At 43.9% G+C, this 26,649-nt stretch overlaps 1 protein-coding gene across 1 annotated transcript in view; it reads right to left on the reverse strand.

Annotated features, from left to right (window-relative positions):
• trappc9 (trafficking protein particle complex subunit 9) overlaps window positions 1-26,649 on the reverse strand; it is a 185,120-nt gene that overhangs the window by 151,066 nt on the left and 7,405 nt on the right. The window contains exons 5-11 of the mRNA XM_030789265.1: window positions 26,039-26,065; window positions 24,210-24,331; window positions 22,909-23,034; window positions 22,409-22,625; window positions 19,228-19,371; window positions 7,953-8,079; window positions 5,463-5,608 (exon numbers count right to left, since the gene is read on the reverse strand). Coding sequence (XP_030645125.1) covers window positions 5,463-5,608; window positions 7,953-8,079; window positions 19,228-19,371; window positions 22,409-22,625; window positions 22,909-23,034; window positions 24,210-24,331; window positions 26,039-26,065 — 909 coding nt within the window. The remainder of the gene's footprint in view (window positions 1-5,462; window positions 5,609-7,952; window positions 8,080-19,227; window positions 19,372-22,408; window positions 22,626-22,908; window positions 23,035-24,209; window positions 24,332-26,038; window positions 26,066-26,649) is intronic.

The raw sequence follows: 26,649 nt of genomic DNA on the forward strand, positions 1-26,649 counted from the left end.
AAAAAAAAAAAAAAGAAAGGAAGCAAGCCACAATTACATTAAAATAAAAGTGGGATATACTCCCCACACAGCAGGAGAAAAATCAGCCTTTAGACTTGGTTTTTCTACACTGAATGATTCTGCTGGCACACAAAAGAAAGAAAGAAAGAAAGAGAGAGAAACCTCAGACGCAACAGCCAAGAGGCTATTAGCATTAGCGCTCTCCATCTCAGATTTGTCTGCGTGTTTGCAGTCTTTGTAGAGCCAGTGAGACAACGCTATTAAATTAGACTCACACTGTGAAGGGGGCTCTCTGCTAAGCCAGGCAGCAGGTAACGAGCATGAACATATCCAATCACTCCGAAAAAACATCATTAAGGCAAATCCCACTTCTAAATACGCTGGGACGTAAATTCAAATTTCCGTATTCTCTCTTTTTGTTTGTGTTTCATGTGAGCCTGTTAAGGGTTTTTTATTTTCTTATTTATTTATTTATATATTTTTTTTGTAATGTCTTTCTCCACAGACAGAACATCTTCAGAGAGAGACGTAGCCACCTGCACATTTACTCTAAGTCATTTAGCTCAACGCAGAGCCAAACAAATACATTAAACATCAGGCAATACAGGCGGCTGCCTTAAAAGGAACAACAATATAACGTTTGTAATCATTTCCACCTTGTGACTTTGTCATGTCTTTGCGTTCTCATTCCATGTAAACATACGCTTGCAAAATTAATAAATAAATATTAAAAGAAAAGGGGGGGGGGGGGGAAAAAAACATGTTTAGCGCGAGTCAGCTCTCTTCTAATAATCAAAATCTGAGCCCCTCTGAGTAAGCAGGATCCCCGCGCTCCTGGCACACAGGTGCTCTCTGATAAAACACCGGAACTTGGCCAGACTTCAGCAGAAACGCAGAGAGAGTTTGGCTCACTGCAGCAGCCACCGCGAGACGGCTCCGCCGCGCTAGCGGCTTCGTCTCTGTCTCCGCCGACAACGAACGCACGCCCGAGGATCCGACGGCGCTTCAGCAGAGTCTCAGAGCAATTAGAGGGTGGAGAAATCCCTTTCCCATCCCAGGATGGGCTGGTTTATGGCTCCATGTCAATCCATTTGATGGCTTTTTTATGGATTATGACAGCAGAGGGAGCAGGAGGAGAAGGGAAAAGAAACAGAAGAGGAGGAGGAGGAGGAGGAGGGGGAGGAGACAGAGTGATGCTCCACGGCTCTGGACAGAAGGCAGATCTGAGGACCCTGATCATTTGGGCTCATTTTCCCAAAAAAAAACCAGAGAAAAGAGAGATTAGAGATGGCCTGGGGGAAAAACACCCCACTGGCCTAAAACAGGCCTGGCATGCCCTACCGCTGCTCTGTGACAGAGCCCATTAAAACCACCACCACCAACAAACACCATACAAATACATCTGAATTCAACTGAATTCAACTGAAGTTCAATTACATTTCATAACATTCCAGTGAATTAACTCTCCAACTCAATTCAACTCAACTCAATTAATTATTCAATTGAAACTCACGTTGCCAGTTCCACTTTCAGTAAACATGAAGACGCTCGGGTGAGTAACACTCAATTACACTGCCAATAAATTCAACTATGACTCAAATCTGAAACCCCAGGTTTGAAACTCAGCATTACGGTAGCTTGGCTCAGATGCTGCTAGGACAACGAATGACAGCATTCTGGGAGGGTCAGCTGTTTTTGTTTTTTTTTTTACTTTTTGTTTCTTTAAGAGCAAAAGGTCCAGTGAACACTGCCACTTAATGAAGATAACTGCAGAGTAAATGAAAAGAAAAAAAAAAAAAAAAAAAAAGGAATTATAAGGCTAGCTAAAAAAAAACAAAACCATGCCAAAGCCATGCAATCCAGGCCAAAACCCGGTCTTAACCGCTGAACTGGGCCGGGCCGGTTCTCCCAGTCCTCTGTCCATCAGGCACGCGCTCGCAGCCAAGAGACACTCAGACGGAGTCACTGCCTGGGGTCTGCAGGAGGAGGACAGGAACACTTGGCGATGGGCTTTGGCAGTTGCGAGCAGAGAGAGAGAGAGAAATGGCCTTCTGGTGTGATTACAGGTTTTAAAAGAGCCTGTTTCGTTTGGCACTGATGGAGCGAAATGAAAGGGAAAATGGCGAAGCATTGATAAGGTAGAGGGAGATGAGTTAGTCAGAGAGATGAAAGGAGAAGTGAGAAAGGAGAGAGGGAGGGAGAGAGAGAGAGAGAGAGAGCATTGGAGAAGGTGAATGTGAGACAGAAGAAGGAGAAAACGATTGTGTGAAAGGGAGAAGACGATTGGATTCCACTGAGATTGGCGCAATTACAGAAACCAAAGCTTTGGATTGAAGAGGAAGGCACCGACTGGCCTATGGTCATAAGAACGCCAAGACACTGAGAAGACATTTCTGGAAGTCAGTCTATAAAACACGTCTCAGAAATCCGACCGTAATGATGTCTGACTGACCCCTGATTGATCAGTCCACCACTGAATGCAGGGGGAATCCACAAGTAATGCCTGACAGACTGTACACTCTCTGTTGAGGCATGACAAGTTAGACAGAACCTTGGCTTAATTGGATTATTAAACATTTGAACTGAACATGCAACATGTCTGCATATGACCATGACAGAGGGGCTAGGCTAAGTTTGCTGTGTATATTAAAATGTGCAGGAGTCCTATTAGTAATCCTGCATCCCTACAGATAAGGTTCAGAAAAGGCTCTATGCTTTTACACTCAGAATTAAACTCTGGGTGCGGGTGTGTGTGTGTGTGTGTGTGCATTTTAAATCACACAGTAGCACAGCAAACATCTGTATGTGCCCTTTCATGGCTTTCCATGACTTAGCAGAACAATATTTCATTAGACACTATCTCTCTCAATAAAACAACTCCACAGTAAGTGTGACCTGACTGACATCTAACATTCCTGGTGAAATCTAGTAATTGTTTTTTTTTTTTTTTTTTTGCTTGTTTGTTTGTTTTCTGTCTCTAAGGGAAGACACTGATTGTTCCTGTACATACATTGCTCTGCTTTTCCAAAGACGTAGAGGAGTTTGTGCAAACGTTGGACGTGACTCACTTTGTCAAAGAGCTTCTCTTCAGACATTTGGTGTGTTAACTCTGCCTCAAGTTCTGGCAACATACACACACACACACACACACACACACACACACACACACACACACACACACAGAAACACACGCACACAAACGTAGCCGTCGAGCAAGCCAACACACAACACAAATCACACAGCTTGTTTGAGATGCTTCTCATTACCAACTGCTGTGGAAGGTTGCGGTCAAATTTAGAGCCGACAAGATGGCAACATGTCACCTCCACCACATAAAATATTGAAATGGATGTAGTCGAGAGAGGAGGAGGCAAAAAAAAAAAAAAAAAACGGCAGCAGTTTCTCTGCATTCCAAAAGATTTTGTGTCAGGAGAGAGGTAGAAAGAAAGGGAGCGAGGGAAAGAGAAGGAGAAAAGAGAGAAGGGGAGAGAGAGAGAGTTCTCTAGCTTCCAATACAATTCCTAACGCAAGCCCCGAGTAACGCATCCCACGAGCAGAGGCATTGTGGGAATTTATTAGCGCGGCCGCGCTAATCCGACATGGAGGCCGCTCTGGTAATTTGCCTCGTTTACAAGGCACGTCTGACAGCGAGTGTACAAAAACACAGATGCGGAGCGGACTAATAACGATAAAACAAAACGCAATGAGTAATTGGAAATATTAAAGAGTGCCTGGCCCACTTAGAGGAGACGTTTCAATTTATTCGGCCGCCTGACGCAGGCTTGTTCGTTTTCCCCACCTCAGACACGGGCTGTCCGTCTCGGATGTCGCAGGGGCGGGAAATTGCGTCAGTGAATCAAAAGAACACCAGCACAATGATGCTACATTTCACTGTGATGTACCATAGAATTTCTGCTTTATTTATTTATTTAATTTTATTTTTTTTTTTCAGCAGTGACCGTGCGGTATGCAAATCTGGGAGGCGATGGTGGGCAGATGACAAGAGGGAATATTATTATACAGCCTCGAGATGTCGCATGCACGCACGCACGCACGCACGCACACACACACACACGCACGCACACACACACGCACGCACACACACACGCACGCACACACACACACAAAAACATATACACACACGGATGACTCACGTCATCTCTAAATTTACCAACCTGTGACTAAGCACGTCATGTCATAATGTTGTGCTCTACCTGATCAAATAAATAACAGGACAGAGGCACAGCGAAAGAGGGGAAAAAAAAAAAAAGAATGCCGACAGGTGGAAAAACAAACCCCGGACCGGCTGAGCAGTTGTCATGATGGGCCAGCCTGCGACAGAAGCTATACCTTATCAAGGAGAGAACATTCTAGAACTCTCCAGAATGTGAGCACTGAGACTGAGAGGCTAAAGCCTTCCACTGATACCAACCAAGCGGTGCGTTCTATTGGCTTTGCCTGCGAAGGTTCCTTCGGCTTTCATTATGACATCACCGTCCCATCCTTCATTCCGATTCGCCTGGCTTTTTCTTTTTCTTTTTTTTTTTTTTTTGGCAGTGGCACTCAGGATGAGCTGCAAAACTGAGAGAGTTCACACTTTCTTTTTCTTTTTTTTCACCAGTTGATTTCTTTTGAAGAAGCCAAGCAGGCACACACACTGTGAGAAGGCCATCTGTCCTACCATCACGCTTGCCAAATCTGCAAAGCCTCCTCACATCCAAAAATACCCCGCAAAATACCCAAAAACAAATAAAGAACTAGTAAATCACACAGCAGAAAAACACCAGGAATCAGAGGACATTTGAAAATAAATTAAAAAAATGAAAATTCCACGGGGACTCTGGTTCTAAGAGCCTTCATATGCGGAGGATTTGGCTGGGTTCTGGGAGCAGTCGGGCTTAAAACAGAGCCTCACGTCTCTCTCAGCCAGGCTAGAAAAATGCCATTACAGTGAGAAAAGCCCCTGGAGAGAAGGGGAACAGGTGCTCATTAGACTGTGGAGGAAAGGCCCAGAGCAGGAGACAACTGTATGTATTTCAAGCAAAGCTATCGTCGATTCTGCCTACACACCGTGAGCTAAACGATAATAATAACAATACTACCACTACTACTACAACCGCGAACAGCATCAACAACAACAACAACAACAACAACAACAAATAATAAAAATAATAATAATAATGATAATAATAACAATACTACCACTACTACTACAACCGCGAACAGCATCAACAACAACAACAACAAAAACAACAACAAATAATAAAAATAATAATAATAAAGATAATAATAACAATACTACCACTACTACTACAACCGCGAACAGCATCAACAACAACAACAAATAATAATAATAATAATAATAATAATAATAATAATACCACTGAAGAGCAGTACCACAGTGAAAGAGAAGCCCCCAGTGATATGCTGTAAGAACAGCGCAGAGACGAGGGCTAACGTACCGATCTTTTTCGAGCGGTCATCCCCGCGGCCGTGCATGATGATGGGAGAGTAGATAAATGGACTTTTGGTCGACATATTCTGTCCCACAGGACCTTTGACCTTATGAGGGCGGAGACTGAGGGGAAGATTCAGCAGCGTCACTGACCTGACGGATGAAAGAGGAGAGAGAAAGAAGGAGAAACAGACAGAGAAAGAGAAAGAGCGAGAGCGAAAGAGAGAGAGACAGAGGGCATGGGTCAGATTATTTTCATTTTGGATGTATTCCTATAACAAGCGCGATGTTAAAAAGCAGCAAAAGTCACAGAACTGTAGCAGGGGGGTAAGTTAGAATTGAAAACAGCTTTGTTGTGCAGAAATGTACATAAATGTATGTATGTATGTATGTATGTATGTATGTATGTGCACTTGCATGTATGCATGTACATTAGGTCTGGCGACATTAACGCATTAACGCTCGCGATTAATCAGGAAACCATAACACGTTAACCTTTTTTTCTTTTCTTTTTTTTTTTTTTATGCAAATTACCAAATTTAACCCCGACTTCCTCCCATAACTCCAGCGTGGAGGTTTACCTGGCTGAATTACTGAAAGGTGTGGCAAACGCGGATAATGGGGTAACTGAAGAGACTGATGCCCCGGTGTGCTGAATGGCAAATGTCGTTTTAAAATCCTTCCAGATGGAAGTTTAGGTAAAACCAGAGTTGTGTGCACTGTAGCATTCATTTGGGTGAGGTGTTACTTCACAAACAATTCACAGGCAAGCTGTTGACACTGACTCTGCAGCAGACGTTACTTTGTAACTGTTCTTTATGTGCTTGTCTGTTAATTAAGTCTGTGATTGATTATGGATGTTGCAGGCAATGCCAAGCACATTCCCTGAGATTTTTTTCCTCGGCAGATTAAGAGATTCTAATTCTAATTCAGAAATCATCACAACTAATCTGAGATGATACAATAAAGTAAAAAACAAAACTCTGATTCCTCTAACCAGCACAAAAAAATTTCTCTCCCGCACAAAAAATACAAGTAAACACTACTATTTCAAACTTTTGATTAATCACAGCCTATTATTGTGATTAACCTGATTAAATTTTTTTAATCAATTGACTGCAGTAGTGTGTGTGTGTGTGTGTGTGTGTGTGTGTGTGTGCATGCGCGTGCACACATTTGTATGCATTAGTATGCTGTTAAACCTTTTACACAACCTTCCAGCAAATCAGACAATTACAAGGGTGGCATTTCTTTTCTGTAAAGACACAAATGAATTTCCATATATATATTTTTTTTTTTTTCAATTGAGAGAAATGTAATAAGTCATTAGAATCACTTTACAAGCACAGACTAAATCAGCCTGTCATGTAAAATCTGTTTTTGCATCTTAAAGGGAAAGATAATCATGTTCCGTCGTCCGTGAGGAGGCGGCCTATCAGAAAGCCAACGCTCTCAGACAGACGTTACGCCTCGGCCAGCCAGACGTTTCTATAACGCCACATTTCCAAACGGAGGAAAATTAAGCAAATCTCTCAAGCACTGAAGTGAACGTCAACCTACACAGCGGAGAAGAATATATGGAGCTGATGAATCAAAGTCAACGCGTTCATGTCACAGGAGCCTTTTACTCCTTCTGTTACAAATCAGTACGTCATGCCAAGCACATGTCCTGTTTTGATGTGGGGGGCAATCGAATTTGCGGCAGACAGAAAAAGCACGGTGGGACCGCACTGGGTAAAAGTTCTGGAGAAGGGCCGCACGCTTTCCAATACGAAACGGAGATGGAATATTAATAATTTCGAGCGGTCGATTTATGTCGTGCAAAAATACGACTACTAGTAAATTATTCCGAAGTAAAATATATCAAGTCAACAGCGAGTAAAGGAGAAATAAAAATAAAGTGTGTGATTGAGAGCTACGAGACAAAAACGAACGTCCTCTAAATCAACACAGCACGTCAACGGTGTAATGAGAGCCCGCTGACCACATTGAAAAAAAAAACAACTGTACACCACACGTTAACACTGGAACAAGCCTGTGTCATTATCTCAACATGAACAAAGTCAGAAATGAAATGAAAACAATAACAACGACAAAAGTCCATTTTTCTTTCCTCCACAGCTTTACTCTTTCTTTCTCTCTTTCTTTCTTTCTCTCTTTCTTTCTTTCTTTCTTTCTTTCTCTCTTTCTTTCTTTCTTTCTTTCTTTCTTTCTCTCTTTCTTTCTTTCTCTCTTTCTTTCTTTCTTTCTCTCTTTCTTTCTTTCTCTCTTTCTTTCTTTCAAACCTTTGGCCGACGTCAGATTCAGTGAAGATCCACCAGACCTTCAGGCTCATGTTGGGAGAAGAAGCTGAGGTAAGACACTGTAGTCTGTGCCTTCTGTGGTTTAATGCTCTATTGCTACATACTCTACTGAGCCCATGTATGTGTGACTTTAGTTAGAAAGGAGTCAACAGGGGGAACCCACTCTACACTGAACCAGATTCCCAGAGACTGACCTGACGATGGGGAGCTTGGTGAAGGGAACAGGAGGGAGTTTGAGTCCGTCTGGAAGAGTGATCATCTCCATTCCTCCAGGACACTTTGAGGTGTAGTTCTCCAGACTCTGCGTCACCTCTTTCTTCTCTGTGGATAAAACAAACAAACAAACAAACAAACAAACAAACAAACAAAATGTGAAAAACTCAAAGGGGGTGAGTGGTGACCAGTAGTAAAAGAACTGGTATGACAGGTCAGCTGTGGAAGGATTCCCTGGACTCACAGACAGAACTCTCATACACTGAGCGTTGGCTCACTGGTATGTTTCGCTGAGTTTGTGTAAATACTAATAAAGGCAAAGAGCTCTTTTCTCTTGTGAGATGTAATGCACTGAAATGCACTGTAACAACCCGTGACTGTTGGTTTGCATGTTTTGTTGGATACACTGTTATCTCTAGTACCATGTCAACGTATTTTATCGTACAGTTCAGCTTGTAGTAAAGAAAGACTTTTTTCATGTTTCAGTTTCCAATCTTTGTCTGCAACAATCTTTTGTAATCTTACGACATACAGTCTTTGAGCACACAAACATCTACACACATTTTGTGTTTCATTTACTTCATATGTGTTTGAGTGAACTGTGATTTGTGTATGGGAAGAGACGTGACAGGCAGGAACCTGCCGGCAGGAGGCCTTTGACTGACATCTCTAGCAGAGCGGGTTCAATCTGGACCATGATATAAATTTAACAAGGTAAATTATGTGACGTGGGTAGATCATGGGTTTCAGAAACGACTGTTAAACGGCCAGACCCATTACCGGACCAGACAGAGTCGCTCCGCGTCCCTTGCAGCCAGCGGCTATAAAAATGTTTATGGGCGCGCTGTGTCATCAGAGTGAGCCTTTCCGTTGCTCCGGCATGACAAGCGGAAAGATCAGCGTCTGAGGTAGCACGAGGCCGCCTCTGTCAGGCCTGCGAGAGGAGTTATGGTCCTCCCGTCTCCAGCTCTCTCTCTCTCTCTCCTGTTTTATTTATGTATGCATTTATAGCAGGAGGTGGAGACCTGAGCCTGGACTGAGTAAACGCAGACGAGTTTACAGACATAACACAACACTCAGCAGAATAAACAGTCACTGGAGAGGAGCGCTTCTCAACTGCAACAGTGACTCCAGGTTCAAAGAGCCATTATACATTATAACCTTTGAAGATGTCAGAATTTCTGAGAATTTGCGACGGGAGACTGACCCACCGTTTGCGTTCCGGCAACGCCCCGCGTAAGCGTTATGTTAAAGAGCTTACGGACACGACCGCGAAATCTTTGACGAAGGGCCGGTTCACAGGAGGAAGCGGTTCAGATCGGGTTTAGGTGAGAAATATCGAAGAAAGGCGGCGAGAGCAAACCGAGAAGAGAGATTGAGCGTTTTAGCACTGAAAAAACAGTTCCTACGGAGCGCTACTTGATCTTTCACACAGAGAGCTACGACAGCAGTCCCCCGCGGAATTCATTTTCCACCGACAAATAGCTAACCCTCTGTAGTGCTAACGTTGTTGTGTACAATGCTCTTATTGTGCTAAGCAAATGGTGCGTTTCCTCCAGTGTTTAATAGCATCTCTCCGCTCACACTGCAGGATTTAACCTATCCACAGAGCAGCAACTCACCCACAAATACCACTGGATACACTCAATTCAATTCATGAGAGACATGAGCAAATGCTGGCCCATGCAGACCTGGGTTAAATAAGTATTTGATATGTTTTAACAAGTTGAACCTGTTCCAATACTCTCTCGTGGATCCTTCACCTTGTGCCACTTTCGACCAAACTTATTCACTAAGTGCGGGATGAGGGCATGTGTGAATTAAAAAAAAAAAAAAAAAAAAAAATCAACATTACATGAATGCCTAACCGAGTTTTCAGCACAACTGTCCTTTACCCTGTCCGTTAAGAGACAAAGGTCTCAAGGAAAGGGTAGAAGAACTAAAGAGAATTGGAACAGGGCCCTGTTATTCAATCACTCATCTCGCCCAGGTCTGGACCCAACCTGTTCCTCTACTCACGCAAACCTTACACTGCCATAAATTCACCTCCAGTCTGGAATGAACCAGAACCCTACTGGCGCTGGTCCGAATCTGAGCTGCAGACTTCATCAGGGATATGGGTTTGAACAGGCACCGGTGGAGCTAGACAATGGCGTGACTTTACCTCTAAACGACTCCAAGTTAGAACTGAACATTACGCCAACACAGTCTCACACGGCATCTCTGTCCGAGTGAATTATTAAAAAAAAAAAAAAACAAAACCAAACAGGGGAGGGGAGCGGTGTCTCGGAGCTGCTGTATAGAATTTAGAGGAAGCCAAGAGACAAAGAGATCAGTCAATACCGCTTGTTTCTCGCGCGGCACGCCCGAACGCCGCAGTGGCTAACCCCCGCCGAGGGAAAAACGATCGCAGAGCAGGAGAGTTGAAGGACATCTCCGTGATAGAACGGATAAACCAGAGCATTGATCCCAAGTCTGGGGGAGATATGATGTAGCAGATTTAAAGTGAAAAATACGCCCCGTCAGGCCAAGCACCGCTGCCTTAATAGACTTGGATGCCATAGCTCTGGGTTCGGCGGGGCCCAAACCTCATCTCACCGCCCAGCCTCCTCAGATTAACACTAAATCACCCTGCCCCCTCTCCCATTGGCAGAGCAGACTCCAATCACCAGTCAAACTGCATCCCCCTCACACACTCCAAACTCAAATAGTAAACTGCCCTCTGCAGTTATACATGAAATCAATGTCCATTTCCAAAAAGAAAGAAAGAAAGAAAGAAAGAAAGAATGAAAGAAAAAGAAAGAAAAAAATTGTGATATGTTCATAAGACAGAGAAGAAGAGAGAAAGAGAAGAACTGTAAAAAAAAAAAAAAAAAAAAAAAGAAACCATGAAGCTGTCATGCTAAGCGTATTAGCTTTGCAGTAGAGAGATAGAAATCAACTGGATAAAGCCACTTTTTAAAGCACAGCACGGACAGTCTGGTTAAAAAAAAAAAAAATCCAGGTTGTGAGTGCATGGCAGGACTAAGCATGCTCAGACTACAGAAACTGGATTATTCAAGGTCAGACTAGATCAGTGGTTCTCAATCCTGCTCCTGGAGGACCCCTTCTCTACCAACCTGACTGAACACATCAGTGGCACAACCTGATTTAACCAAGTGCATGTTAATCACACTAACCAGGTGTCTTAGGAGCAAGGATAGATAGAAAGATATGCAGAGCAGGGGTCCCCCAGGAGCAGGATTGAGAACCACTGGACTAGATTATTCAAGGTTAGACGGATTATCCAAGGTTAGATCGGTTATTCAAGGTTAAACACAATGAAAATTACTTTACAACTGGACTGACTTTAAGTGTGTGTGTGTGTGTGTGTGTGTGTGTGTGAGTGAATGAGAGAGAGAGAGAGAGGCAGGCCAGTGGTTATGTAACTGTCATCTTTGCTAACGGACTCTTGCTCACAACTCTCCACAGTCCTGTGACAACACACACCCAATTATGAGTCCATAATCAACAAGAGACCAGACCACAGAGGCTACAATATTAGAATACACTTCCTGAAAATGACTTTGAATGTGTCGATTTCTTCTGCTAAAACTTTTTTCCCCCCCCCCAACTTTTTCCCACCGTAGTTCAGTGTTGCTGAACTAAACCAGGTGCAGCGCAAGCGAAATGACATAAGCCCAGTCTGACAGCAGAAAGGTGCAGTTACGGGGAGTCCATAATCATCTGATGACAAAGGGAATCACTGTACAGCACGAGCATTCATTCATTCAGTCCATGTAACCTGCCCCCTGCACTTTCGTTCTCCAGGGACGGCTTACGTGGTCAGTAACACAGAATGCAAAGCACATAAAAGGCCAAACTCAACTCACAGTTACATGCCCAATCACAGAGGAAACTCCGTCATCGGATGTCAACCGCATACTCCGAATATAAGATTTCTTCAGGTGTTTGTTTTTTTAGTTTGTATTTATTTATTTATTTTCTCACATCCGAAGGCAAAAAGAAGCACTAACAGCTCTAGTGTTTGTGAAGGAGGTCTGAAGCCTTAGCGGGAGTTTAAGCTGTGAGAGTGGCCCCTAATCAGCCGCCTCTGGAACGGCCTGCCTGCTGACACATTAACGGGACATCAGCATCAGTGTAATGATCTCCCTGCTCCTGATTCTGACAGAGGGCCAATCACAGAATGGAAAAAAAACACCGTTTCAGACAGGCAGAGGGTTTTCCGTTGTTTTATTGTTGTTGTTGTTGTTTTATTTTTATTTATTTATACATAAAACAGTCAGATGGTCTTTTTCAATAGACAGACGTTCAACAGGCCATTGGATGAAAAAGCAGCCGAGAGAAAGAGCAGACTCCTGCGTGTCTCCGTGACACACACACACACACACACACGCGCGCACACACACACCAGAGGTCAAAACCTCTTCTCACCTCACTAATGGAAACACAGGGGCCCTCCTGTGTCAGAGAGAGAGAGAGAGAGTGAGAGAGACAGCGAGGGAGAGAGAGAGCGAGAGCGAGAGAGAGAGAGAGAGCAAGAGAGAGAGAGAGAGAGAGAGAGAGAGAGAGAGAGAGAGAGAGAGAGAGAGAGAGAAACGGCGAGTGAGCTTGCTTTTTGCGTGGGGTGAGTCTGACTGCTTCATGAGAATGGAAAATGGAAATACACTAGGTGCCTTAATACCTGGGCCTGTGTGTGCTGAGAGTGAGTGACTGTAAGAGGTTTAGGGTTTTCTTTCACCGCCCTGTCAGTGCCTCTGACACTCAGAGATATGACGCCACATGAAAATAAAGTTCATCATGTTTCTGACATCGTCATGGCTCATCCTCCTGCCCTCTTAACAGAAACTAAATGGAAAAACAGACCAGACAGAACAGTGTTACAGCTGTCGGGTGCACTGCAGAAGTAATGAAGGGACAGAGGAAACAGGCAGGGACTTGTTTGCTTGTATTTTTTGTTTGTTTTTTGTTTTTTTAATCAATAGAAACTTCCAGAGTAATTCAGCTGGGCCAGTGAGGCCAGATCCTATTCAGAGGATCGGAAATAAGATGACCCCAAAACAACACTGGGTTTAATTTCATCACTCCCCAGTTATCATTCAAACAACGGTGTGAGTGAAGAAGAACGTCTGACCACAGAACGCCTAATACACACCTTTGGTCCTCGTGATGAAAGGAGACTTACGCAGATAGCATGCGCAGAGAGAGACAGAGAGAGAGAGAGAGAGAGAGAGAGAGAGAGAGAGAGAGAGAGAGAGAGAATCAGTTGTGAGGAGAAACGCAGCTTGACGTATAGACTGACCCAGACTTCCGCAGTCTGAGACTTCACAGAGAATAAAGGAGCGCATGAAAGACCTTCTGTGTCTTATGTACTTAATATAGACTTGAGCTCCTCACTTTAAACAGTTTCTGTGCAGTGAATACACACTGAAAGCACAGCCAAGAGCAAATTCACCGAACTTCGTGAGAGATTCAATGTCTTACTTCTCAGCTGACGCTAAATAGTAATAAAAAAAAATTTAAAAAAAGAAGCGGCAAGAAGCCACTGACAGAAAAAGTCTAAACATGACCAGGGCAGCAAAGCAGATTACACTGACAGAACCTCTCAGATGATTCCGGAATGTTTTAGGACCCTTTGTGACATCACTTCACTCTGCTCTGGCACAGTGTGGCCATGTTCTAAAACAGTCTGCCAGTAAAATGGACTCTCAATATAAAAAAAAAATAAATAAATAACAATAAAAAAAGCTGTAAGACAGCTAGCAGCTGTCACTAATGATGCACGGCTTTCTACCAAGGTTTGATATGAGACTTGCTGATGGCACACAAGCAGAAATGAATGTCAAATGAATTCTGAATTATGCATTACTGAGATGACGGAGACAGATACAGCCACAGAGCTAAAGTCAACAGCATGGCTCTAATCAAATCACAAGTAATGACTGAGGGGGAATGTTCTAGAACATCAGATAGGCCTAAACGCAACACATTCCTACAGAAAGAGAAAGAAGCATAAAGAGAGAGAAAGACGAACAGAAACAGAGAGGAGGTGGGGCGGAGGGAGAGAGAGAGAGAGAGAGAGAGGGCGGGAAGAGAAGGATGTAAGAGCAAGAAGGTTAGAAAAAAAGTGTTAGAGAGAAAACAGAAGGCAACATGTAAGCAAATGAAAGGAGAGAGGGAGAAAGAGAGAGGTGGAAGAGGGGAAAAAGAGCATTTGAAAGCGGGGGGGGGGGGGGGGCGTAAACTGACAACTGACTTAGAAAATTGATATTTACAGCAGTGCAGTGAAAAGGAATGAAGAGTCAATTCTGAAACCCGCTGAGAGACCAAAGAACAGACAGTATGCATCAACAGTGCCAGGGTAACATGCATGTGTGTGTGTGTGTGCGTGTGTGTGTGTGTGGTAGGCATCTCCAGTGACTGGCAACACTTTCCTCCCCAGTAACCCCCCCTGCCACCCCCCGCCAAGGGAAAAAAAAAAACCCAAAACACTAGACCAAGCGTGTGATTTCAGAGCCGCTTTAGATTGACAGAGGCACTGTGGTGGTGATGCTTTTGCAGGAACACATGACAGCTCTATTTCAGTTTTCATCTTAACTCCACTTTTCCATTCTCTTATTTACGCTGGCTTTTAGCACACGGAGGAGAGCACTACTGGGCACACAAACACGCTGACAAAAGAATAAAGACTTCAATTAAATCAAAGGGAAATTGCTTTTACACACAGAGCACATTTGGCGATTCTCCCACTAATACTGACTGTCTTAAAAAACCTCTCTCTTGTTCATTCTCCACCTTTAACATAAACAGCAAACACACATTCCATCACACACACACACACACGGGCATACAGAGAGGCATCTCAATATACATTTTCTCACACACTCACACACATACACAGGTAAATTTACTCAAATAAACACACACACACACACATGCATTACACAAATACACACACACTCACTCAAACACAAACACATAGACACATTCACGCAGAAAGACATCTCAATATGCATTTTCACAACACATAAATGTATTCAAATAAACACACACACAGACACACTTGAGGGCTAAGAGCAATTACCAGCTACTTTAACTCTCCTCTTTTCTCCAGGGAGGAAGTGTGCCTTCTATTCCGGGGACAAATGTGCTTTTAACGGAGCAGTGGAGATAGGGATGGAGAGAGAGTGAGTTTGTTTAAAGTCGAGAGAAAAAGAGAGAGAGAGAGAGAGAGAGAGAGAGGAAGAGAGAAAGCGGGGGGGGGGGGGGGGGGTGCACCAGTGACCTCAGGACCTGACCAACAAGAGGAGATTAATCTTTCGAGAGGAGAGAAGAGAAGAGAAGAGAAGAGAAGAGAAGAGAAGAGGAGAGGAGAGGAGAGGAGAGGAGAGGAGAGGAGAGGAGAGGAGAGGAGAGGAGAGGAGAGGAGAGGAGAGGAGAGGAGAGAAGAGGAGAGGAGAGGAGAGGAGAGGAGAGGAGAGGAGAGGAGAGATTCGGGCAGAGTTGGAGACTGACTCACTCTCACACGGCACATGTGAATCTCTGACTGTTTCACTCAGGCTTTCCTTACCAATTCCTGTTGTGTAGGAATTCACCATTTCAGGAGCGCCCCCTTCATTAAAAATATAAAAATAAAATAAAAGTTCAAAAAAAGAGCTGCTACTCAGAGTCTATAAAAAGGAAATTCACAGCCACACAGAGAACTGCGTCAGGATGGAAATTACATTCTATGTTGCAATTTGCACCTTCAGCCCTCAGGAATGTTACCAATGTTTTTTGTTTTTTTTCTTTCTTTCTTTTTTTCTGTAATGTTCTTTTTTTCCCTCACCTCTTCCAACTTGTCTCATTAAAGATCTTTCTCTAGTAACCGCCATTTGCCTTGTTTTTACAGCTTGAATCAAAAATAGGACTAAAAGACTCCATCTTCTAACAGCTTTACTCAGATTCTTCCTATGCAAATCACAATCTCACCTGGCACACAACATGTGTTACACCACATCTCCCTCTCTCCTTTTCATTCTCTCTCTCTCTCCCCCTCCCTCTCTCTCTCTCTCTCTCTTTCTCTCTCACAGTCCCCAGCCTTTCTTTCGCCATTTCTTTACATCTCCTTTTCCTCCTCCTCATACCTTTCTCTCTCTCTCTCTCTCTCTCTCTCTCTCACTCCCTCTCTCTGCCTTTCTGTACACCCCCACCTCTGTGGTGTGGATTGTGTTTGTGGTGAGCAGAGAGACAGGACTACGGCACTGTGGTAATTAATTAGTTTTACCCGAGCACTCCGCTCCCTGGCCCAGAGTCCGGCCCAGTGAGCTGCTATCTCCTGGCCCGGCCCAGCACCAAAAGGGACCGTGTGCTTCAATGCAACATCTAAAGGCCTGTTGCCTGCTAATGCCACAGAGACAGAGTTAAAACGCTGCCGTCTCAGACAGGCTTTGAAAGAGTCTCAAAGCGTCGAGCCCATGCCATGCCACGGGGTCACCGCAATGACATTAAACTGGAGTTAATGAAGGGTGAGGCAGCTTAAAAAGAACACCTCACACACACACACACACCTCACACACACACCTCACACATACAGTCACACACACACACACACACGCACGCACGCACGCACGCACACACCTCACACACACACACACGGCAGAGGTTTCCATCCTCATGTGTTTACTAGTGTTTTTATGCCAACTCTTCATCTTCATTAACTGTGACTTTGCAGTTAGGCACTCACAGAGGGCCGGCTAAGCGCCAGTTTCCTCATTAGATAAAAACCTACAAAAATCTCTCTTCCCTAATCAGGTAAAAACACATTTACACATGCTAAAATGCTCAAACCAAAGGGTAGACAGACAGAAAAACAGATAGACCGATAGATAGATACATAGATAGATAGATAGACAGATAGATAGATACACAGATAGATAGATACATAGATACATACATAGATAGATAGATAGAAACAGTGGGCTGTGTCTCGCAGTGATGACCTGGTGTGATGTGAAGTTCCACCTGACTGGTTCCCATGGAAAAACTCATCTACTGAGTTTATCCCATCCTAATCACTCAGGAGCAGTCTGTAGCCTGTGTGGGGTGCCCAGGGACATACTCCTGTTCTGAGGCCACTGTCTTAGTCAGGGCCAATGGAAGAAGCATGGAACCATGCACAATGAGCTTATCTTTAACTGCAAGAGCAAACTGGAAGAGTGTGCAAACTCCACACAGAACTTGTGTCCTGTGAGGGGCCAGCCCTGACGGCTGCACGGGTGTGGTGATTCACCGCTGCGCTGTGTTTTAGACATGGCTCGCAGTGACAATCAGCATCACTCACTCAGACAGAGCTTCACATGAAGTCTGAAATAAAGCGTCTCCATGTAGGTTTAGGAAAACAAGCCTGAGGGTGAAACGTCTCTCTTCCACTCACACACAGAGCAACACAGAGAGAGAGAGTGAGAGAGAAATGAACAGATACGAATCTGAGCCTGTCGGCTGTAGCATCTAAACTCAAGTTAACGGTGAGAGTGTTACTCTGTAGCCCACCTGACTGCACCATGTGTAACTGTGTAACACAGGCTCCCCTGATCATCAAGTGCAACTGTGTAACACAGGCTCCTCTGATCATCATGTGTAACTGTGTAACACAGGCTCCTCTGATCATCATGTGTAACTGTGTAACACAGGCTCCCCGATCATCATGTGTAACTGCGTAACACAGGCTCCCCTGATCATCATGTGTAACTGTGTAACACAGGCTCCCCTGATCATCATGTGTAACTGTGTAACACAGGCTCCTCTGATCATCATGTGTAACTGTGTAACACAGGCTCCCCTGATCATCATGTGTAACTGTGTAACACAGGCTCCTCTGATCATCATGTGCAACTGTGTAACACAGGCTCCCTGATCATCATGTGTAACTGCGTAACACAGGCTCCTCTGATCATCATGTGTAACTGTGTAACACAGGCTCCCCTGATCATCATGTGTAACTGTGTAACACAGGCTCCTCTGATCATCATGTGCAACTGTGTAACACAGGCTCCTCTGATCATCATGTGGAACTGTGTAACACAGGTTCCCCTGATCATCATGTGGAACTGTGTAACACAGGTTCCCCTGATCATCACGTGTAACTGTGTAACACAGGCTGCTCTGATCATCATGTGGAACTGTGTAACACAGGTCCCTGTTTCTCCGTGATGACTGTCCATTTGACAAATCCATTATACCTAACAGATCATCCGTCCATCTGCCATAGTCACACTGTGTAGCACAAAGTCCTGTACTCTCCTAATTTAATCTCATACTGTTAACAAAGGGCAGAGTTGAGAGTGGACACAGATCAAGACAAATTAAGGTGAGGAGAAATCCCCAAATAAATAAATAAATAAATAAACAAACAAATAAATAAATAAAACACTATAAAAACAGAAAGACATTTGACCCAAGCTGGCATGGTGCTTGCTTTTTAAACAGGAGAGGGAGTCTTGTTAAACCAGAGCACAGGTACTGTGAGAAGCCTGGGGCAGAGACATAACTCCCATCCAGTGGCATTTCAGCTATTGAAATGGTTTTATTCTCCTCTTTTGAATGGACCCAAACACACTGGTTTGGCAGCAGACAGCAGAGCACCAGTTACCAGTTCTGCCCTATCCCTAACCCACTGCATCAGACCTAAAACTGCCTAAAACTCTGTGTGTGTGTGTGTGTGTGTGTGTATGTGATAGCAATAAAGGATTCAAAAGAGGACTGACTGGGGGGAAGACAGACAAACACAGAAACAGACAAACACAAACACACAGAAAACAAATACATATTCACTCACTCACGCACGCACACACACACACACACACGCATGCGCACACACACACGCACGCACGCACTCACACACGCACGCACACACGAAACGCAGGCACACATGCATACACATACACACACAGACAGAGTGCTGTAAAGCCTGTCTGTAACAAACATGATTGAATATTCCCATGCTTTGGAAGGTTTTCCCTAAGCGAAGATTATTCCCATTCCCTGTCGGGACACTCAGCGAAGCGTTCTGTGGAGAATAGCAATCCTCTGGAGTCAGCACACAAAACAGACTCATGTCTACAGACAGGCTCCACACACACACACACACACACACATCAGCAAAACACCCACTCACTATGACTGATGTGTGCATGTATCTGTATGTGTGTGTGTGTGTGTGTGTGTGTGCATGTGTTGAGAGGGGAGGTGAGTGTGTGAGAGAGACTGCAGACACACCTTGGTCTGACAGGAAGTCCAGCATGGTCTGAAGCAGGAAGGAGAGGTGTCGCACGGAGAGGGCGGGATTTCCCATACGGCGGGAAGCGTAAACCAGCTCATGCAACAGACGCATCTGAACCGCTGCCCAACCACGGTGAGTCCCTGAAACACAACAGAGAGAGAGAGAGAACAATTACATATAATACATACTCACACACACTCACACACACACACACACACACACACACACACACTCAGAGAATATGACAGGGCTGTTGGATTACATGAGACAGCCCTAGAGTGTTATTCACATTTATCAAAACAGAAACACAAGAGGAGAGGAGAGGAGAGGAGAGGAGAGGAGAGGAGAGGAGAGGAGAGGAGAGGAGAGGAGAGGAGAGGAGAGGAGAGGAGGAGAGGAGAGGAGAGGAGAGGGTGAAGATCAGGAGAAGAGGAGGAAATGTGACTGAAGATGAGTGGATGGATGCTTGTGTATCTATAACCTCCTCTACGACACTGTCACCTTCGCATGGAGAAGTTTTAAAACATTGTGAGCGGCAACGCCGGCTAGCCTCATCATAATCTTTCTCATTCTGAGAGAAAGACACTTTTTCCTCTACTCATCCTTCTTCTCCTTCTTCTTTCTCTGTCATCCAAAAAAAAAAAGAAAAAAATCATGCAAATCCTTCCTAAGCCATTTTTTTTCTGGCTCTGTCTTGGAAATGGCACCCACTAAGACAGAGTCTAAAAATAACTGAGCTCTACCTGCCTGTGACTGACTGTCTGAGTATACACTCTTTATCTAGTCAACACTGCTAATCCAAAGGACACAGCAGCTTCTCCACAGCCCTCTCTCTCCCTCTCTCTCTCTTTTCCACCTGTTTCATTATTTCTCTCTCACCTCTATTTCATTATTTCTCTCTCTCTCTCTAGCTCTCTTTCTCTCTCTCTCTCTCTCTCTAGCTCTCTTTCTCTCTCTCTCTCTCACAGTCTTTCTGTTCTCTGCTCTGTGCCCTTGTTATTGCATTCTTTCTGCTATTCTGTCTTTCTTTCTCTCTCTCTCTCTCTCTCTCTCTCTCTATCTTTTTGTATTTAAATGAATGCAGCTTTTCTTCTCTCTCCGTCAGTGTTGCTCAGTGGTTAAAATTTCAGCTATAAAAGACTAAAGCGTGTGCACCCAGGTGGTAAAAGCTTTCAGAGACACTCAATCATTTTGCAATTATTTGTTCATTCTCTTTCTGTCTTTCCTTTTTTCTTTTTTTTTTCTTCTTTTTTTTGTTTTGCCCTCAACTGTGCTGTAGTGCGAGTTAGAGATATACAGGTACAGTTTTGTTTTGTGTTTTTTTTTTTCCAGAGAGGACTGCTCCTCACAGCTAGGGCTGCAGAGTGGACAAAATCGGACCGTAATGTTCTATCATTCCACCTGAACACAACCGTGAAGGACTGTTTAGACAGTAGCCTCTCCCCCTTTCTCTCTCTCTCTCTCTTTTTCTTTCTTTCTCTTTCTGTGGTAGCACCCTGAGCTGGCTCATGAGACAGTGGAAGAGAAGAAAATTTTTTTAAAAAATGTAAAAAAAAATTTTAAATCCATGCATTTCTCTGCCAAAAAGCCAGCTGCATCACTGCATTGGAATCTATCAGACAGTAAGCACATTGGAGAGGTAAACTTAGATTAACCTTCTTACCTTCTCCCCTCTCTCTCTCTCTCTCTCTCTCTCTCTCCTTCTCTCCCTCACCCTCAACTCTCTTTTTCTCAGCCCTTTTCCTCTCTCCTTCCCTCTTCTGCTCTCTCACCTCCTCCATACCTCCCTCTGTCACTCTCTCTCTTTTTCTCTTAGTTTCTCTCACAACCCCTCCCTCCCTCCTCCTCCTCCTCTCTCTCTCTCTCTCTCTCAGGTAATTGAGGGCTGAACAGGATACTCCCTAGCCGATTAAAAACCCATTTACCGGTGAATTCCTTCACTCAGTAGTGTCTCTATTGACCTGCAGTAAAGAACAGCTCTGTTAACTCACTTACTCTAACCTTCTGACTGCAGTACGGCACACCCAGCCTGGCTCTGTGACACACACACACACACACACACACACACACACACAAAACTAAGCAGAGGTAAATATTATGTTATTGAATTTGATCAGCCTCTGTAAAGTTCACAACTTTTCTACTCGAAACCACTGCATTCAGGAAGGAAAAAAGGTTTTAAAAAGTCAAAACATCAAACAACGTGTATCATTATATCTTCCACACACACATGTTTTCTCTCTGCTCTTCACACACAAAGCACTAGAGTGAAAGTGGGTTAAGAGGTCAAGAGAATCCACACACACACACACACACACACACACACACACACACGCTCTTTCTGCATATATTACAGTGAACAAGAATCACAGTTGAGTGAGCTACATTTGACCCTGATCCTCTGTTTCTCTGCCACAGTGTGTGTGTGTATGTGTGTGTGTGTGTGTGTGTGTGTGTGTGTGTGATTGAATTTGAGGATCAGGGAGAAGAGAAAAGGAGAGATTGTAGAAGATCAGGGTTAGGTCAAATTTCAGCAATGTGTTTCTCTTCTTTCTTTGTTTATTATTTTTCTGTATTGAAGGCTGGTGAGAATCTGTATTCCTCTGGAGAAGTGCTCTTCACAAATCGCTGTGTTAAAGAAAGCTGAGGAAAAGGCGAGGCAATGTTATTCTCGCCCTCTCTCCACATTAAAATGCAGCTCAAACGCAGGCCGGGAAGAGCTTTTCAAAAAGTCCAAACAACCATTTGTCTTTTGCATCGGTATTCCACTCATGTTCTGGGAAAGGTGTAAACACGTAAACACATGCAGACCTTAATCTATACCAAGGACCAGGGCAGACAACACAAATTTCCTAAACACAAGTTGCTTACACACGCATTAGCCAGTGTGTCTGACCCACAGCTTGGAGAGTTAAATCAAGGACAGGACAGCGATGTCATAAATGTAACTATGAAGCCTTCCACCGGAGAAAAAAAAAAAAAAAGCTTTTAAAGGATCAACAAATTCTAGAATGGTCCTCAAGGTTCTGGAACGCGTGTCAAGAGTTTGAAATCAAATTTTGAGGATTCCAGAGTTCCCTCTGGGGGTTTCTGGAATATTAGGACATTCTGTGGAACTCCAGACTGTCTCTTGGGGCACAGGTATGTCTCCTCTGCCAGGATACGGGAGTGAGTTACCTTTGCTGAAGTCCTTGGGGTCCAGAGACAGGCTGTATCCTGGCAGCGTCTCCAGCAGGAGCTTGTAGCAGGCCCTCCAGCCGGGCTCAGGAATGGTAGGAGCCACACACTGCATGGCAGCCACGCGCTTAAAGAAGGCCGATTTACGGTGGAAACCAATCAGGTCATAGAGCTCAGAGAGGATGCTGTAGCGCTGGATCTTCTCCTCTTCAGACAGCTATGGACAGAGAGAGACAGAGAGAAAGAGAGAGAGGGAGGGAGAGAGAGAGAAAAAGACAGAGAGAGAGAAAGGGAGAGAGAGAGAGAGAGAGAGGGAGAGAGGTACTCAGGATGGACCATACCTGATAAAAGCCAACCATTGTCTGTGCTGTTCTGCTGGTTTGGCATTTGTTTCAATTTTGTTCTATCAAATATTCTGTAACTCTTTCTCCACAGGTATCTCAGGTAGGTGTGTGTGTGTGTGTGTGTAGCGTGAGTGAGTAAATGTGTGTGTGTGTTACCTGGCCCAGGTTGATGTAGACTGCATTCTGCAGAAATTCAGAGGCCTCCATCGCCCTCTTCTGGATGGCCAAAACCCTGACTGCCTTAACACACGCCTCCAACTCAATCACTCCTGCACTTTTATACTGTCCCCACCACACCGAGAGACAACAGACAGACAGACAGACAGACAGGCAGACAGAGACATGGACAGAGAGACAGACAGAGACATGGACAGAGACAGGGAGGTTTAGAAGATTTGAGACACCAGCTCATAAGTGTCTAAATGTCAACAGAATGTGATTTAAAATAAAAAAACAAAAATCATCTTTCCATCGTGAATACAGCAACACTGCGAGAGAATCTGTCCCTGTTCTGAACCACAGCAGATATGATACACACGCATCTGTCCTTTGTCAAGGCACTATGGCACTTCACAGCTGTGTCAAAATGACCACACCACTGAGAGAAATGAACACATCAGAGCATGAGAAATAATGTCACAGCAACAACATACATATTAACCTCTAAAAGGTACTGTTTCAGCTTAGCACTATCATTTTTTATCTCACAGCCTGTCAGCCAAACAAAATGATTCCATTTTACTGATTCTGTTGGTGACAGGTACTGTCCCTCTGCTAAAATGTGGCTTAGTGTTAGAGAAGATGAACATTTCTGAGCATAAAAAAAAACTCTCGGGCCTGGAGCCATTATGAATTACAGCAGTCCCAGTTAGTGCATGTCTCTGATCATTTGAGATCATTTGAGATCATTAACACATACTGTGTAAATGTAGAGGTGTTAGTCGTCACTCTGTTTTTGCCTTTTGGTTCATGGAAGAGTCCCTCGGCAGCCACTACAGGGCTTTCTCATGGGTAAGACAACACTGCCCACTAGTGGTCGCATTTAAAACTACATAAGTTCTACCAAAACACCACAGTATCTAAGGGGCCAACGGTTTAACTATGGCTTGAGTTTGTGAAAATTGGACTGGGAGGCTCATCCCACTTCTCTCTGTGACTTGATCCATGTTTGTGTTTCTTTGTGTGTGTGTGTGTGTGTGTGTACATATGCAGGTGTTTAAGAGTGTGTGTGTATACGTGTGTGCGAGAGTGTGCGTGTATGCAGGTGTGTGTGTGTGTGTGTGTGTGTGTGTGTGTGTGCGCGTGTGTGTGTGTGTGCACATTTGCAGGTGTTTAAGAGTGTATGTGTATATGCGTGAGCGAGAGTGTACGTGGTTGCAGGTGTGTGTAAGCATGTGGATGTGTGTGTGTGTGTGTGTGTGCGCGTGGGAGTGTGTGCACGCGTGTGTGTGTATTACCTTGCCATAGTATGAAATGGCCTCTTTGTACTTCTCTATAATGTCTTCCTGACTTAGACAGTTCTTGGCCCGCCCGATCTCACTGCTCGTGTCTGCACTGATACCATTTGTTGTCAGGGCACCTGCACAGAGAGAGAGAGAAGGACAGAGAGATGCATCACACTCATCTTCTTGATCCCACAGTATGAGTTAGGAATCTCTAATCTCTTACCCTACCAGATAGATAAATAAGGCTTAGGACATTTCACTGACAAAGAGAGAGAGACAGAGAGAGAGAGAAAGAGGGAGTGGGAGTGTATGTATGGTGTGTGTGTGTGTGTGTGTGTGTGTGTGTGTGTGTGTGTGAGAGCACGGTTTCAGCAGATACAAATACGTCTGTGCATTCATTCAGCGTCCATGCTTCCTTGCAGTCTTCCAAGATCAGTCTGACAAATATCAACCAACCTGGTTTCACTTTCACACAGTGTGTCTGCATTCATACACACAAAGGCAAACACACACAAACCCATACACAAAACACACAAACAAGAAAAAGAAAACTTTGGCCATGCATCACAAAACATATGATTCAGATGTCAAGCCGGGCCGCAGTGGAACGTACATTCAATAAGAGAACAGAATATGACATGTGAGACTGATTCTGTTAGAAAGAGTCAACACATGCACGCAGAAAAGAAGGAGATACTGCTCCATTCCTTCTTACAGAAGGCTTTAAAATAACGTTTCACTGCCTAATGCCACAGATACTCTCTCTGAATCTAAAAATGTCAAATAGCTTCATCCATTTGCTTGACTAAAATTGGACTTTCGGGGATCTGCTATTGACTGTGTCGCGCTGAGTCTGACGACAAAAGGGGCGAGGGTCAGGGAGAGACAGAACCACAGAGCTGGATCTCCTGTTTTTGGCCTGTTCTATACACCCAGGAGAGTGAACACCCGGGTAAACGCTCCCAAACAAGATTTTTAAAAAACAAATTTGAAAAAAAGCACTATTCAGTCCTTTTCTCTTGGTTTACCGGTTTCTAGAAAGTTAGAATTTCCAGAGAAAGTTAGAATTTCCAGAGAACAGGGAAAAACTCTCAGTTAGGAGTTTGAGAATTATGTGTTCATAGGCCACAAAATAAATCAAATAAACAATTGTAACCTCTTCAGTGTCGCTTTGTGCAAGTCATTAAGGGTAGTTTAAAAAAAAAAACCACTGACGCTGTACGAGGAAAACTGCAGCTCTACTACTGCGTGGCCACATCATTCAAAACGGGATGAATTTTTCATCTGACGTACCAACCTGACATTAAAAGTCATGAGTTTCAAGGACAATGTTGTGTCCATAGAGACGGGATTGTGATTAAGGAAAGTTTGATTGATGCGTCTTTCATTACCGTTAAGGAACGTTTGTTTGACTGATCTTTCACTGAGTGTTTTCAAATGAAACGTGCCGACTGGTTTCTTTCAGTGAACGTGAAAAGAAACAGAGAAAGTTCCAGAAAGAAAGCCCACCCACAGCTAACAGACAGTGATTCCATCAGAAACAGAGAGAGACAAAAATCAGGCCCAGACTTAGTTCACACTAAAATGTGACACACAACCAAACACTACAATCAACATAGAGGCTACAGGTAATGATTATATTACAGCAACAAAAATCAAACATACTTACATACATAAAATACAAAAATAAATCAACAAAAGCACACAAAAATAAGCACTCAAGCACATGGGCAAGCAAAGACAGGGTGAGCTAGCAGCCCTAAGGGGGAGGGGGCAGGATGAAGGGGCGGGGTTAAAGGGGCAGGTGTAGGGCGGAGTCAGAGTAATACCATATACCATACCTGGGTCAATGAGCACTTCTTGAGCCCCTGAAGATGGACGGACAGACAGATAGACAGACAATGAGAGAGAGAGAGAGAGAGAACGAGAGAGAGAGAGATCCCTGGTTCACTTTGGATGCAGGTCACTCAAGCAATGTTAGTATAGCACAAAATAAAATTCAGTGCTGCAGTAAAAACTGTCCTGTTCTAAGAAAGTTCTAGAAAGAACATAGAAGCCAAATATTAAAACTCTGAAATGTGCAGACTGTCTTTTTCTTTGTTCTAATCTTTGTTGTTGTTGTTGTTTGGTCTGTTTGTTTTACCTCAGTCATTTTCACAAACTCACTATTATATCTTAGAATGAAATGTTCTGGGTCAAAAACACAATTTTCCATTCATAAGGCTTATTAAGCACTCAGACCAAAAGAGTTACAAAAATACTTTGTATTTTCTTCTCAAGAGAAACCAAAATTTACTGCAGCACTGAAATGCAGCACCACAGTCCCCAACATAGAAACAATGAGTAACAATATATACTTATGTATATTATTCGACTCACACACACATGCAACGGTTTAAACCAACTAGAATGAATCCCCTCTGTCAAAATGACATTAACGACTGCTAACTCT

The sequence above is a fragment of the Chanos chanos genome, chromosome 12 (assembly GCF_902362185.1).
Source record: "Chanos chanos chromosome 12, fChaCha1.1, whole genome shotgun sequence".
Lineage (NCBI taxonomy): Eukaryota > Metazoa > Chordata > Actinopteri > Gonorynchiformes > Chanidae > Chanos > Chanos chanos.